Here is a 16813-nt window from a genome sequence, read left to right as displayed (position 1 = left end):
TTTGTTGCATTCATTTTGTTTATTTTTTGTATAACAAGCATATAACATTTCACGCAAATTTCCACTCTTTAAGGCTTTTTCTCCATTTTTAGTTGCATTTGACAACATTTGTTGCATTCATTTTGTTTATTCTTTGTATAACAAACATCTAATATTTCACGCAAATTTAGCTCCTTAAAAAAAAAATAACGCAAATTTAGCTTCTTCAAAAAATTAACACAAATTTCCTCTCTTCAAGGCTTTTTCTCCATTATTTTGTTGCCCCTTCTCATGCATGTTCTTCTTTGGTAGCTGCATATCATGCAGAAACATACAGTTTCTGCTTCCAGTAGTATTCAATTACAACATACGAATGGGACAGATACATATTTTCAACATAGGGTTTTTTTGACCAAGAAGCCTCTCACTCTTCGTTTCATTTTTCTCTTTCTTTTACTCTCAGCAACAAGTTACTCACCATGGGAAGTAGGGGTGGCAATAGGATCCATCAAATTCAAATCCATCCAATCCATCTACCATAATATCCATCCATTAAATAAAAAAAATAGTCAATGGATTGGATTTAATCAATCCATTTAAAATTAGAGTATTACTTTTCCCACCCTATGCCTTTCCTCGCGCGCCCTATTTTTTTTTCCAATTTTACCCCTTGTCCGGATTTCGTTTTCCGGATTGCATTGTTAGAATTTTGCAGATGTATCCGGATTATATAATCCGGAATAGTGTTTTACCAGAACGTTTGCAATTTCAAGCTCTACAATTCGTAAAATAAAATGCAAATAAAATAAAAAACAGAAATAAAAAGACACAAACATAAAAACAATTCATTTTATTAATATATGAACAATACATTACAATAATTTTCAAGCTTTTTAAGCTTATGACATCCTAAAACTATTTCTAATCCTATCCTATTACATAAGCTATACCAGTGGCTCCAGCTCCAGCCACTGGTGGAGAGGAAAGAGGGTGGGTGGAAAGAAGATGGTGGGGAAGAAGAAATGATGTTGGTGGGGAGACAGAGGGAGCACAGGTGCCTCCAGGGAACAAGAGACCATGATGGTCAACATGACACCCAGGCAAACCAACATCAGATTCAGACTGACCCCCTACCCTATTGACCGATCATATGACCCCTGATGGATTTCCAAAGAGGCATCTTTCTATGAAAGACCAGCGATGGAAACACATCGTAGAAGAGGAGAAGAGAAGAAAGAAGAAGGTGTGATAAAATGTAGAAGAGGACCATATTTATAGGGGAGGGGGAATAAAAAAACGGTGGGGAAGCCATCAATGCCGGTCAGAAAACGTGTTTTTACACTTGACCACCACCCAAAATGTTTGAAAAACGTTTTCTTTGTGGTGCAGACCACCGACCAAAAGTTTCTGGTGCAATCCGGAATATATAATCCGGAATGCACATACATTCCGGAGTATATATTCCGGAAAGATATGATCATGGGGTGAATCAAAGGAGAACTTAGGACTTTGTGTATGGCGATGCTTGGTTCGGATTTTAAAATCTGGATTGCTTCAGCATTGGATTCTTTTGTGTGTCCCACATTGCACCGACAATTTTCGTGGTCCACAACACCCATATACCTCTATAAATAGGGGTCCCTGTTTTCATTACAAGTAAACTACAACGCCCAGATACCTCGGCAACATGGAATTCCCTAGCTTTGATCCGAACACCAAGCAAGCGACAGTCTACTACAACGGTGGAACACCACCCCATCTGTTTAGGATTCGCGACGATGTCACCCTCTCCGGGCTGAAGGATGAGCTGGATCAAATCAACCGTCAACTCAACCACAGAGACACGAGGAGGGTGGTCGGTGTTGAATATCGATGTCCATTGTCCGACTCAGTTGGATCTCTACGCTTCAGCCGGATGAAACTCACAAACGACAGCGACGTGAGAACCATGTTCTCTGTCTTTGGTCAGCATAGCGCTAGAGGACCGATCGAGTTGGACGCTTCGTTGGTTAGATCTGCTGAACAAATTCTGAAAAGTTTGCACCGGCCCAGGAACTACGAAGAGATCAGGGATCTGCTGGAGGGACCAGAGGAGGAATAAGAAGTTAGTTTAGATGATCCGTGATAATGTGTTATGTTTTAATTAATCGCGTGTTTTATGCTGTTTTAATTGCGTGTTAGTTATGTGTTGTTGAATTAAGTTGTTGCATTATGTTTTAATTGCGTGTTTTATTGTGTGTTAGTTATCTGTTGTTGAATTTAATTGCGTGCTTTATTATGTTTTAATTTATGGTAAAGATGTTCATTTAATCGATAAAATAACCAAACATATGCTTTTCGGATTACTAAATCCGGAAAAACATAGGGCGTAAGTTTATTCCGGAAAACGAAATCTGGAATGCCTCAACATAGGATTCTTTTGTATGGACGACATTGCACTAAGAGTTTATGTGGTCCACAACATCCAAGGACCTCTATAAATACATCCTCTCCGGTTTTCACCTTCAATACCATCAAAACACACAAACACACCAAAGCAAACCATGCAAATTTTTGTCATCAAGCTGAGGATCTTTCTCATGCTGTTTTAAATATATAGATCTCTATATAACGACATGATGAAGATCCTCAGCATGCTGTCAAAAATATATAGATAGTCCTTGATGCCTCCTTGATAGATATATAACTCAAAAATATCAAGAGGTTTCTATGAGTTAGATCTTACTGCCTGCCAGATGAATATGTCATTTGGCAAGGCAGCAGGATCTAACTCAAAGAAATCCTCTTGAAAACACCTTGCCTTTCTTCATTGTGTTGCAGATCTTACTCCAAAGAAGAGGTTCTTATGAACTCGATCATGTCGGCCTGCCGATCGTAACATGTCAGTTGGCAGGCCGGTAGGATCGAGTTCAAAAGCTCCTCTTCGAACCACCTTCCCAAAAGATTCATTATTTATGCTATTCTGATGCAGTTCATACTATATAATCCGGAAATACTTCATGCATTCCAGATTATAAAATCCGGAACCACTCAGTAACAACTTGGCCGGTGAGGTTTCACCAAAGGTTTGGCCGGTTAGTGGAGTTTTAAAGCATTTTTTGGACGATTTTGAATGAAAAACACGTTTTCTTTGACTTCCAAATCACATAGGACTTGTTTTAGGCTATAAAAAGGCTTGGATCTTCAACATTTTCCTTCGTTCTTCTTCGCATCCTTTCTTACATTTCTTCAAAAAATTTAAGTTTTTTAGGTAGCTTTTAGGAGTGTTTGTGGTGTCATGGTCATTGTTGACCGCTCATACGACCCCTGCAATAGCATTGCAGCTTATGCGGGGTCGTATAACGGTCAACAGAGACCCTTGACATCAAATAAAGACACAAAATATTCATATCGTATTTGTCCGGATTTTATATTCCGGAAACACTAACAATCTGGTTCGGAAAATGTAATCCGGACCAGGGGTATTTTTAGAATTTTTGCAGGGCGTGCGTGAAGGCAGTAGGGTGGAAAAAGTAAAACTCTTAAAATTATGGATACATCCAATCCATCCACCTTATTTTAGAAATCCATTGGATCATCTAAAATATTAACAATAATCCATTGGATATAAAATTATTTTAAGTATGATTTAAATTAATTTTGTTAATAAATAAAAATAAACAGTTTTTAGTTATGGGGTCCTAAACAGAAATATTTTGATTTTTTTCCTCAAATGATTGACCCATAAGATTCAGTCCATTAATAAAAATAAAAATAAAAGAATATATGGCCACCGGAGCTCCGCCGTAGCTGCCGAACGACCACCACCCGCCGCCGTGAATTCACCGGAGCGCCGCCGCTCAACGATGGTGGTCAACGCCGGTGCACCACCACCTTTTATTTTTTATTTTATTTCAGTTTTGGACTTTAAAAAAATGTTTTGGGCTTAGACGAAAATAAGCATTGGACTTAATTAGAAGAGCAGTTCTGAATGTATTACTTTATGCACCAATTAATTAACAAAATAATTATGTAAAACCAATTAATTATCTAAAAAATTATGTAAAACAAATTTAAAAAATAAATAATACATTTTATTTAATGGATCAGATGGATAATCCATCCATTTAAATTTAAGGGATAAGTATGAGATTCGTCCCTGCAAATAGGGGTCGCTTAAAATTTCGTCCCTGCAATCGCTAATCCTTTTTTTTTGCCCCTGCAAAGTTTAATCAGTTAAAAATTCGTCCTTTGACCCAGTTAATCACTGCCACGTCAGCAATTTACCAAAAATGGCATGGGAATTGACGAAAGTACCCCTGGCTTATTTTTTTTCCTTAAAATTTTTTTTTTTAAATTAAAAAAAATCTGAAAAAATAATTAAAAATCATAAAAAATTTCGGACAAAAAAATGTTAAAATTAAAACTGAAATTTTTCGGAGAAAAAATTGCAAAAAAAAAAGTTGGGAAAAATCTGGAAAAATTTTTTTTTTGAAGGAAAAAAAAAAGCCAGGGGTATTTTCGTCAATTCCCATGCCATTTTTGGTAAATTGCTGATGTGGCAGTGATTAACTGGGTCAAAGGACGAATTTTTAACTGATTAAACTTTGCAGGGGCAAAAAAAAAAAAAAGGATTAGCGATTGCAAGGACGAAATTTTAAGCGACCCCTATTTGCAGGGACGAATCACATACTTAACCCTAAATTTAATAATGGATGGATTAGATGGACATAAAACCTAATGGATGGATTGAATGGTTTTTTTTTTCAAAAAAGAAATTGGTGGATTTTAATGGACTAATGAATTTTTTTGATCCATCCATTAGGATTCAAATCCATATCCATCCATTTTGCCAACCCTAACAGGAAGAAGAGGTTGTAAGAGAAACTTAGGTCGAAACGGCCGTAGCCAGTGTCAGCACCTCCGTGATAGTGTCCATGCCGGAGGCAACCCTTCCCTCACCAATCCTCTTCCAGGTCAAGGTATTCATCTTCTTTAATATTAATATTTTTTTTTCATTTTTCTATGGAAAAAAAACAAAATAACCTTTTAAGAACTTTCTATTTGTTTGATACATATATTCTTTAAAAAAAGTTAGAGAATCTAAAAAATTATATAAATCTATAAAAAATGAAAATTTAAAATCTCAGTTGCCTATAGGAGATTGGTGGCTGGTGTCTGCCTTATGGAGGGGATAGGAGCATGTTTGAGATAGTCTAATTCTGCAATTTTATAGAGAATATGGAATTAGTTGACATTCTTAGAAAACAAGTATACTTGGTTTGATAAGAGACTATAGGGAGTTATATATCAAAGTGTGGGGGATAGAGATATTTCTGACCATTGTCCGGTGTAGATAATAAGGATGTGCCCCAAAAATTAACAGATTATAGACCTATCTCTCTTGTAGGAAGTCTTCACAAGATTTTGGCTTCTAGACTCAAAGAAGTGATTAATTAACTCATTGATCCGTGTTGATCTTCCTTCCTACTGTGGAGAAACATTCTAGATGTTTCTTAGGATGGGGTTTAATAGCAAATGGTGTTGGCTGGATGAGAACCTATGTTCACTCAAACTCTATTTCAGTTCTATTTAACAGGAGCCTTACCGAAGAATTTGTAGCCGAGAGGGGACTAAGGCAAGGAGACCTGCTAGCGCCTTTTTTATTTAATTGTAGCTGAAGGGCTCTCACTATTGATGCGAAATGCTGTGAATTTGGATCTGTTTAAAGGGATTCAAAGTGCATGATTCGCTTTGGTATCACATGCTCTAGTTTGCGGACGATACTGTCTTACTTTGTGATGGAGATTTGGATTTTCTTTGCGCGATTAAGTCAGATTTTAGGATTTTTGAGTTGGTCTCTGGTTTAAGTGTTGTTAAGACTCTGAATCAAAATTCAAATAGATTTTCGCTAGTGCGGGTTGCATGAGGGGAAAAAATTGCCTTGGGTGAGTTGCGACAACGTGTACAAGCCAAAAATGTCGGAAGGACTTGGAGTAAAAAATATGGATTTGTTCAACATGACGCTCTTGGCGAAGTGGAGACGGTGGTGCCTAACAAACATATATACAATTTGGTTTCCTCTTTTACCTGCTGAATCTGTGCACTCAGGATCATGTCGCTCCTGACATAGTAAAGCTTACAAGCTGCTTTGGAAGAGTGCAGTCGCCTCTAAATTTATTGTTTTTAATTTGGTTGCAAGGTCTTTCACAGCAGAATTGCACCAAAGGTAGCACTTCGACATAGAGGCATTTTTCTTGCAAATGTTGCTACAGGATGTGTGTTATGCTCAATTGTGGACGAGGACAGTGACAATGTTATCTTCTCTTTCTCATTCGCATATCCGGATATCCAAATCACATCTATAGTTGGAAAAAGGTAAGACATCTCATTTGGCTAGAAGCGATTTGGTCTCTTAAGATGGGTAGGAATAATCTAATTTTTGAAGGGAAGGATACAAACCTAAATGAGGTCATTACGAGGATTAAATTTTTATCGTGGGGATGGTTTATCTGGAGAGAAGGGATGAGAACGGGAAGTGATTTTTGTGTCTGGTGTTATCAATTGTCATTGTCCATCATTCTAGCATTTCTGCACAAAATTATTTTCTTTATGGTAAACACAAATAACTTATCCTTTTTATTCAAATCTCTAAAAAAAGAGAAAAATCTTTTTATTTTTATAAAATGGAACAATAAGTTTTCTAATTGCTACAAAAAATAGTATTTCACATGCAATTTTTAAAATAATCTGTAAATCATTGAGTAATTAGTTTTCTAATTTCTATGCAGATAGCATTAAGGATGATTTTAGATGTCCGATAACTAGACCTGATACGGATGGAGAAGATGGCCAAATCATACAAGTTATGTGCTGTCAAGTTGAAGAGAAAAAGAAAAAGGTCAAAAAAGATCCAGCCTTTCTGCACAGATTCGTCACCCACACTCTTCACTTATGTCTCTCGTGAAGTACAAGATTTCAATACTGTCGAGTTTTTGAAGCATCGTGAAGAGTTTTTGTAACTGATTATAGGATTAAAGGTGAAGCTTAGTTACAAGATCAGTCGCCCTCAAAGAGTTGTTGGACTTACTGCTCTCAATGCCAAGGATATTATTTTACTCAATGGGAATGAAGAAACCTCTCTGGTTAAGTATTTTAAAGAAAAGCATGGACACGATATTGCATATCAAGATGTCCCTGTAGTTATTTTGAGTGCGTGGAGAAACACATTTATACCTATGGAGTTGTGTATGGTAGTCAAACAGCAAAGCTGTCGAGATGCAAAGCAACAATACAATCGCATTTCTGTTCGCCAATCTGAGCATATTTCTACACAACGGTTCAAGTAAGATACTACACTTTCTAGCTCTACTAGGATAATTTTTTATTTCTGTTATGTGTTAATGTAGTAGCATAGGATAGAATACATAAGACTTTGAGTTCAAGAAAACTGTAGGGACATCTTGATATAATGCAAATAGCAGAATAAGGCCAAAAAGTGTTTAGGTAATTTAAGTGAAACAATAAAGCTCCAGTAAAATGTTTAGTTACATTGACTTCGACGTTGTAGAGGTGTTAAACCGAATATTAGCAATTTATGCAAATCTAGGATATTGGAAATTTGCAAAGAAATTGCAATAACTAATGACCTTGGGCTTATTTGCGTACGTGAATAATTCCAATAACTAATCCTTTTTCTCCCACAAATACACAGTCTAGCATTTCTTTAAGTTCACACAAATTACTTGTCTTAAGTAACAATGCTATAAGAAATTTGTTGGTTTATAATATTTTAATTTTATAGAGACAAATGGCTAATAAAATCTTTTTTGACAGGCATGAAATGATGATCTTGATTGTTTATCACACAGTGTCAACAATTCTATGACAGTTGTGACAGGATGTGTGATTCTTCCTCCATCGTTGAAGTTAGATGGAAATTTGAGTGTGGAAGGAAAGCCGGTTGAACATTGGGCCATTTTAAATTTTACTGGCGATGAGCATGATAATCTAACCAACTTCATTGAGGCTCTTCGACACATATTTACAAGATTGGGCATTAACATGGAGCAGCCTTGAAAATATTCAAGTTGGAAAATTCAGATTCACTTCGTGAATTTCTTAGCAGAATTAAGACAATAAATGGAAGACGGTTGCAACTTCTGTTTTACATAATGTCGAAGAATAATAAAGTTTACAAGTTGCTGAAATTTCTAGCAGAAACTGAAATCGGTATAGTGACCCAGTGTTGTTGCCTAACTCCCTATAATGCGAGGTCACCTGCATTTCTAACGTCTCTTGCTCATAAGATAAATGTCAAGATGGGAGGGAGAAATGCGGATGAAGGACTACTCCCATTCTTTGATTATGAAGAACATGTTATGCTTATGAGGGCTGATGTGAATCATCCTGCTTCCAAGGACTGCAGAGGGAGTCCATCGATTGCAGCACTTGTTGCGAAAGTCAACTGGCCTGCCACAAATAAATACGCATCACGTATTTGCGTTCAGGAGGGTCACAGTGAGAAAATTTCAAATTTCGGAGCAATTTGCTCTGATCTTGTTGGAAATTATGAGAAGTTGAACACAACTAAACCTAAAAAAATAATCGTATTTCGGGATGGTGTCTCTAGGGGAGAGTTTTCCATAGTCCTGAATGAGGAGTTGGAGGACCTGAAGAGAGTTTTTGGTGGCTTTAATTATCATCCGACCTTTACTGTTGTGGTAGCTGTGAAGGGGCATAGAACCCATTTCTTTCCTATGTCTCCAAACGATGGAGATGTCACAAGTAATGTGCTGTCCGGCACAGTTGTGGACACTCTGCAGACTGATCCTTCTGAGTTCTCCTTTTTCCTCTACAGTCTATTAAAAAAAACTGTTCAAATCACAGGTTTTCAATTTTGTGTTTATAAAACCTTCCTTTTTAAATTCCTTCTAATTTCAAGAACCAACTAATTGAAGTGTAAGGGATTTTGAACAGAAAATTGAAGAGGTAATACAATCTTGTCCTGTCAACTGTATTCTGTATGTTTGTATGAGTAAATCTTGATTGTTCATATAATACTTCATTGTTGAAGAATTCATGGTTTGTCTTGATTGCATCTTTTATCCCCTTCTTTATCTTGCTCAACAAAATAGTCTCTCCTTTTAAAAAGAAATAAATGTGGGGAATTGTCAGTGTCTGATGGATATTTTCACATTGCTCCTCCTCCTCCTCATCCATAACCATAACCATAACCATAACCTCTTGTTCATCCTCTTCCACATTTTCTTCAACACGATTATTATCTAGTAATTTGATTCACAATTACACTTGAAGCCATAGTCTTCTAACAATCTCTTCTTCTGCCTACTAGTATAGTTTTCATTGACAAGAAAATAACTCAAACAAATCTCCATACCTTGAGGAACATCATGAGGTGGATTGACATTGACATGTTCAAATATACATGCATTACGAAGTCAATCATGGTTAAAAAACGATGCATAAGGTAAATCCCAAAAACTCTAACAGACCTATGTTCATCATGTTCAGAGAAAGGATTGCATTAAGTCAAAGGCATTGAGCTTGTCCTTGGCAAGAAATGAAGAAGTGAGTTGTAAGAGAACATTTCATAATGGGGGTGTGAAAAGAGGGATGAAATAATGAAGAAACTGAGATGAAGAAATGGTGGCATCATTGTTATCATCATCAGAAGAAGGAGAAGAGAATTGGTTATGAGTTATGATTGGTAGGAGTTGAGAGACAAGTTGAAATGCAAAAGTGATGGTGGTGACAAGAAGGGAACTAATGAGTGAAGATGAGGAAGAAGGTTGATGTAAAGATTTGAAGCAGTGGTCACACATTATATACAAGGAAATTTGTAGTCCTCTACTAAACAAAAGTATTTGGGAAAAGTTACTGCAGATTATAATCAAATGAAAATCACCTCATTCAAGGAATATAAACTGCAGTAGTATAAATTATGACAAAACTTACATTCTATAAAAAATAGAATGAAGAACACAATTTACTGTGTACCCTGATGGAAAGACTGCCATATTTACTGTGTACCCTGATGGAAAGACTGCCATATCTAAAATGAAAATGCTAAACTTTTTTTTTTTTGTGGTGGCCGGGGTTCGAACCCCAGACCTTGCATATTTTATGCATTGTCCATACCAACTGAGCTAAGCTCACGAGGACATGAGAATGCTAAACTAATCTAATGCACACAATTTGTATATAGTAAAAAAAAAAAAAAAATAGAATGAAGAACACAAATCTACCACAATCTTAATAGTATATTTCCTGTTATCAGAGAGTAAGAAGATAGTTTATTTTGATTTTTCAGATCTCACCAAAACAGAAGATATTGCAGGAGCTTCTATGATCAATTTTGATTCATGTTTTCTCAAATTATAAAGGGTTCGCGGTCTTTTGGCCCTCATCACTGATGGAGAAGTATTGTTTTTACGACGATTCCTTGTCATCTTCTGATTCTTTTCAACACTTTGCTTGAAGTTGTCCGTGACTCTTGTTTTCAGTTTAGAAGAAACTGCCCTTACAGAGTTGACAGTTCTTCTAGAACTTTTTTCCTCATGCCAATTATCATTCTGCTTTCAGTTTCAATTTTAAAAGTAAAAATTAATCAGATAAAATTAAATATGTTCTACCTAAAGATGAAGTAATGCAGTATGCTTGTGATGCAAGAATAGAAATGCTACTATTTTAATGAACTTTTGAGAATTCTAAATTGTAAATCAGTTTCATTGTTTACATTTTTCACAGATCTTTGACGCATTCAATCATGCTATAGGAGAATATACATGTTAAAGATAACATGTCAATCAATTCTTTTACCTGTTCAAAACTTTTGGCAGCATCTTCGAGTTCTGACATGTCATTCTTCTTAAAAACGGTATATTTTCCCCCACATAAGCAAGTTTTTGGCACAATGTCTGAAAATAATCACAATAAGCCAATTTATCTATCAAGAATAAAAACAAATGAGATAACAATTATCAAATAGACTAATGAGGTTTTACCATGGAAAAGGCAAATTGGATAGGAATAGCATTTCTTGCACAACAAGTAAGCTACATAACAATCCCTATTGCAGAGGCTGCATGTCACAGAACCTAATGATGTATTTGAAGAGCTTGATGACTTTCTTGAATTGCTCAATCGAGATAGTGATGTCTTATAAAATTGCATAAGATGCCAGAAAGACTGTAGAATGGCACAATAAGATGCCATGACTTCGAGTTTGCTTTTGTAACTTCTGACTTTTGAGGACTTGTAGATAAGCATTGCTTCTTTACAAAGAAGTTCCTCATATGGAATTATAGGTAGCATTTTAAGATGTGCATAACGTTTGCTTGCTGCAGCCCCAAATGGAAACCAATCACCAATAGCAAAGTTTACAGCTTCTCCACAGTTAAAACCTAAACTCAACAAGAAAATAAATAAATAATTACCATCTTTACATTTTGCACTAGATAGGGATAGGAATAAAAGTTTTTTCCGAACAAGTATGCAACATAAGTATTTGAAATATCAGGAAGTGAAAGACTTTTATGAGAATAAGTAGATGTCTCGTCTCTATATGCACAAACTGTTAGGACTTCAGCCCTGGTCCAAAAGTAAACGGATTACGGAGAACAAGCAATATTTGATTACGGAGTTCGACAAATTGTGCCTAGTGGCTGAAGTACCTTTCCATTTTTCAAGCCTAGGATTTTCAGATTACTTGTGTGAATACTATGCTCCAGTTTACAAGATTAACCTTGAATCATACGTTTCAATTATTCGAGCGATCTGCCTACTTATCCGTAAACTATGAGCAATAGCCAACATAAACATGACTAAATCACACCAACACATGTAGAGAGAGAGAGAGAGAGAGAGAGAGAGAGAGATAGAGAGAGAGAGAGAGAGTACCATGACTAAATCCAGCATGATATGAATTAGGAAAGGTGATGACAAACTCTCCTGGCTTTTGCACCGCCTTGTAAACCGGCACATCATGTTGTAACAAGACATTAGGAGGGAACATGGTTGTTTTTTGTGCAAGAAATTGGAATGCACCATTCTCTCCATGATCTGCTAAGATTTTGTTGCAATACACATGATTCAAGACAGTCTTTTCAAATTCAAAGGCTGCAGAACTAGGCACACCGTACCAAGTTTTATTTCCACCTGAGTGATGATAATTTATACTGCAAAAAATACAGTACTATATATTAAGATATGATTATACATTTTCAATCTTAAACATTATTTGAAGCAATGTTAAGAAAATCTACCTGTACAAATAGTGATCTTCTACATGCCATGCAAACATACTGAATAGCATCCCAATGTAAAGCATAGGATCAGTTATTCCCTAAAATTTTAAAAACAAAATTAAATTAATAATAGTAATAGTAATAACAATAATAATAACTTTTAATCCAGACTAGGTTCCAAAAATGGCTTCCTTACAGGAATTCCTCTGTCAACTAAACGCAACGGAGACTGCGGCAGCCGCGCCAAATTCTAAAATAAAGTGAAAAATATTAATCAAACAATAATTACACGTACCGAAGAATATTGCAACAAGTAAAAAATAATAGATTGAAGGCTAGATTGAATTCAAATGCATACTCAGTAGTTGAAGATTTTGAGAATCATTGGTCACTAGACAACATTTATTACTACAAGTATAAAGATGTTAATAGAGAAAGGGAACACTGAGAACGGATTTAGCAATCATAAAATATTAAAAAGAGACCTTCAAATTGAATTTGCTCGTTCCAAGTTTATCATCAGGATCACATGAAAAGACACTACCCTCAATGTTGACTCCATACTCAACTGTTCCCTTCTCTCCATGTATCATTTCGTGCCAGAATGCTTTTTCGATATCTAACGAAGAAAGCTCTTCTGAACTGCGAAATCTGTTGGAAAATGCCTTGTTTGCTATAGCCTCAAATTCTTGATATGTAAATTTTCTGGTAGAAACAATATCAAAAACTAAATTAGTTTATTTTTTCATCATTTAGGCAGTTTTAAAAACTGCAGCAAAACCAATTTAGTTTATTTTTTACCTTCCTCTCTTAGAGAAGGTTATTGTATCCTTCTTATTCCATTTGGAAAGCCTAAGAGGCTGTAAAATTGTTTCAAACTTGAAGTCCTTTTTCTCTTTCATTAAGACAAAATCAGCAGGATTAGAGGCACTAATTGGAGAAACAATTTTGCATATACCTGAAATATGCAAAATGAATAAAAACATAAGCCTCGGAAAAAATGGAAAAATGCCGACATATTAGATAGCCATACTAAGGAAAAAATGGAAAAAAATCAAAGTCCTTTCTATGCATGAGGAGTGTTCTTGGTTAAAACTTGCTTAATGACAGATAAAAAATCATAAACGCCGGGATGAAAAGAAAATCATCTACTATAATCTGTTATGACATACCATATTTAGAAGCCTCAGGAGCAATTTTCTGTAGATAAACCAAAGGATGCTCAAATTCTTGTTCTGATGGATGGTAAACTGGACATTCTGGAATCATGTTTGTCCAATTTAGATCATCCAAATCAAATTTACTCGATTTGTGAGTTATTGAACTTTTTTCAACCATTTTTCTTCTAATTTTACTTCTTTTATATTTGACAACATTTGTTGCACCCATTTTGTTTCTTTTTATATAACAAGCATCTAATATTTCTGCATTGACACCAGTTTCTACTCTTTGATGCTTTTTCTCCAACCTAAAATATGTAACAGTTGTAAGGTAACATAGAAAGTAGTAAATGTAGAAAGTTACCATGCTGCAACAATGAAGGTAATATACCAAAATTGGAGAAATTAAATAAAAGATTATGTAAATATTCAAGAAATTAACTACATATATAAAGTGAAGCAGAACTTTCAGAATTAAAATGTAAATATTCTTCTGATACATTTCCATTTCATCCTGGAATATTTTCCAATGATTATTATTGCATAATAATAATGGTATGAATGTAGCAAGTTAAAGGTTAGTTAATTTACTGATATGTAACCACCTTTTCCCTTAAAGGAAAGATAGATATTTATTGAGCATCAAACGTTACACTTGAAAACTTCAAGTATCTTCAAACAAATCTTTACTATATGATATTTGCCTTAGTTTCTATTACCAATTACACAAAGGAATTTATGAGGAGTTTCTAGGAACACTTTTTTTTATGAAGAAAAACAAATGAAGAGATGAAATTGTGCTCTATGAAACGTTAACATAGACATCAAACACGACACTGACACATGACACTTGTAATTGAATTGAATGTAAACACATTTGTGACCGTGTGTCTCGTAGGTGATGGACATCATATCCCCGTTTGAAATGTTGGTGCTACATGGATTATGGTTACTGAATATGATAAGATTCTTAATATTTTTTTGCTTTTGTGACAAACTTAGTGTAAATCAAATCAATGTTCGTATAGACAAAACGTTTTTCCAATAACCATTGTAATTAGTTATAATTAGCAGTTTTATCCAAATTGTGTTGTCATGCAACCGTAACAACAAGTGTCAAGAGGATCTTATTACTAGTAGTTGTATAACCATATTTATATTTTTGGAGATTATGGTTACGAAAAATGTAAGAAATAAATAATAAATAATTCCGAAATGAAATTCTAGTCTTTCTCCAAGTTTTTGGGAGAGATATTTCTTCTCAAATTGGAATACGTACAATATTCAATAATCACTATTCTTTCGGAATGTTAATTGCAAGATTTTTGAGGAAAATAATCGCAAAACATGTTCAAGGCCGCAATCCAAACAAGAATATCGTGTTTTTGGGTGGTTTTAAAATGTGGTTGTAGTCGCGGTTGCAATTATTCTGTGAACCATTAATTAGTCACATTTGACTGCAATTCTCCATAAACGCAGCCGTGAAATCGACTGTGAAATAAAACCATATGACTACTTCATAACATATTATGTAACAAATTAAGATTTGGCTACTCTAATGTTACAAAGACAATTTGGTGATCCATCAAAGAATAAAGAATAAGGACTACTTCATATTATTGTTCCTATTTCTGGGAAATGTGTGTTGACAAAAGCAATGTTACATTGGCATCTTATCATGTTTTGTCAAATACATTGTTGTTTGTTAAACCAAAGGGCTTAAATGTCTTCGATTAAAAAAAATGTCTTAGAAAATAACAAGAAATTCTGAAGGTTAAGCAATGACGTTTGTTTAACAGTTTTATGTTTTATTTTAATTTCAATGAATTTTCTATCTCATAATATCTCAACCGCTGGACTAAATCCAACTGCTATTAATAGCGCAGCATGAATGGCTGAAACAAGTAACTGTAATAACTAATTGACTGCTGACTACAGTGGCGGGAATAATTTAATATACGGCACTTTTTAAGGGAATGCTAACAAATGTCCTTGGGTATTGGTTAAAGTTCTAAAATTAAGTAAATTTGTATTAAAAAGTGGTGTTGTTATTGTTAAAACAAAAGTAAAAACCTATATTTTCAAAACAAAATCTCTCTCAATTACCATGGTTGGTGGCTTTGTCATTTCTTTCGTCTTTCTTTTTGTTGTTTTTTCTTTTCCGACTTTGTAAATATTGTACAGACTCTTTTGTTTTTCCTTGGCACACCTTGCGCTAGGAAGAACTTTTTGTGTTGATGATATATTCCATTTTATCCTCTTCAAAAAAAACTTTTCCTCCAATTTTAACCTTATCTTTATTTTTACCATTTTATCGTTCCTTACCAAGTTTTTGTAGTGTCCATCTTGCCGCTAGTGTGTGTAAATATAAGTAAACTATAGTACATTTTATTAATTAGTACTATTATGATATGTTGTGAGTGAAATAGGCCACTAAAAAAATAGGAGATTTTCTTCGCAACACTTTACTTCACTCTCGACCAAACTCTAATCTATCATAGCTCTCTTCCCCTAACGAGAAAAAAGGATTTTTCCATAAAAAAACATGGACGTTTTTATGAAAAAGAAAACACAAAAAAAAAAAAAAAAAAGGATTTCAATGTGTTTGGACGGGGGATTTTAAAGACATAATGTATTTTTTTTTTTTTTTGAGAATTCAAAGTCTTCCATGTAAATTTTTTGGGAATTCAAAATTCTTCCATGTAAACTTTTTTTTGAGAATTTTTAAAATGGAAGGGTTTTATGAAGTGGACACAATATGAATCTCAAATTGGTTATGTGAAAAATGAATATTATACTGGGTTAGTAGTTCAAATTGGACATACAATATGAATCTCAAATTGATTATGTGAAAAATGAATATTATATTGGGTTAGTTGTTTATATTGGACATATAATATAGACGAAATTTGAAAAATGACCATTCAAAAAAAAAAAAAACAGATTTTGCCAATGTAATTTGAGATTCTTCCTATTGGTGGTAATTGTAATTAACCAATGAGTTATTTGAAATCATTTCAGGTCTGAAGGTGAATTTTTACAAAAGTTTGAGAAGAATTGGCTGTTACTTGGAAGCATTTGAATTGTAAAATTGGTCACTGTTTATTTAATTAGGTCTTCCTACCCGTGGTAAGTCGTGCCGTCTGTCTTTTTGTAGGCTGTTGGACAAAATTCCCAAAATAAAACAAAAAATCCACTATAACAAGTGATGTCATATCCGAAGGTGTGTGGTGTGTGTATGGTTCAAAAGGGTGTCTATGCAACATTTTGATTTTAAAATTTCGTGATATTAACCAAAGCTGCTGTATTAGATGCTTTAATTTCTTGAGAAAAATAATTTATCCTTAACTACGGTGCAAACATCAATTTCTTTTAAATTACACGAGCATTGATTTGTCAATACAATTTTTAACAGAGGGTGTAATT

The 16813-nt window shown here is 34.6% G+C and overlaps 2 protein-coding genes and 1 pseudogene across 2 annotated transcripts; 2 read left to right on the top strand and 1 right to left on the bottom strand.

The window, feature by feature from the left end:
- The first annotated feature begins 1666 nt into the window (after nt 1-1666).
- LOC146953733 (uncharacterized) lies at nt 1667-2080 on the top strand. The gene has a single exon (XM_085742444.1). It carries the CDS (start codon nt 1667-1669, stop codon nt 2078-2080), a length of 414 nt encoding a protein of 137 aa, XP_085598570.1.
- A 5928-nt stretch (nt 2081-8008) lies between these two features.
- On the top strand, nt 8009-9036 carry LOC146953732 (protein argonaute 2 pseudogene; annotated as a pseudogene).
- A 1113-nt stretch (nt 9037-10149) lies between these two features.
- On the bottom strand, nt 10150-13779 carry LOC146953731 (lysine-specific demethylase JMJ13-like). Its single transcript, XM_085749430.1, has 9 exons — nt 13400-13779; nt 13029-13185; nt 12713-12932; nt 12424-12477; nt 12246-12325; nt 11881-12158; nt 10986-11384; nt 10801-10898; nt 10150-10553 (listed from the first exon to the last, which is right to left on the bottom strand). The coding sequence occupies exons 1-9, from the start codon at nt 13752-13754 to the stop codon at nt 10275-10277; spliced, it is 1920 nt and encodes a 639-aa protein (XP_085605556.1). The 5' UTR covers nt 13755-13779; the 3' UTR covers nt 10150-10274.
- Between the last annotated feature and the right edge of the window lie 3034 nt (nt 13780-16813).

This window comes from Medicago sativa, chromosome 1, assembly GCF_051527215.1.
Source record: "Medicago sativa cultivar Bolivia chromosome 1, Bolivia_mono, whole genome shotgun sequence".
Classification (NCBI taxonomy): domain Eukaryota; kingdom Viridiplantae; phylum Streptophyta; class Magnoliopsida; order Fabales; family Fabaceae; genus Medicago; species Medicago sativa.
This window is presented reverse-complemented; position numbering and strand designations above follow the sequence as displayed.

What these genes read in the sequence shown, in the direction of transcription:
- LOC146953733 (XM_085742444.1), top strand. Translation starts at nt 1,667, where the DNA reads ATGGAATTCCCTAGCTTTGATCCGAACACCAAGCAAGCGACAGTCTAC.
- LOC146953731 (XM_085749430.1), bottom strand. Translation starts at nt 13,754, where the DNA reads ATGGTAACTTTCTACATTTACTACTTTCTATGTTACCTTACAACTGTT. An exon ending in CGAGCAAATTCAATTTGAAG is followed by an intron (nt 12,478 to 12,712) that starts GTCTCTTTTTAA and finishes ACTTTATTTTAG; the next exon opens with AATTTGGCGCGGCTGCCGCA. An exon ending in GAAGATCACTATTTGTACAG is followed by an intron (nt 12,159 to 12,245) that starts GTAGATTTTCTT and finishes TATTTTTTGCAG; the next exon opens with TATAAATTATCATCACTCAG.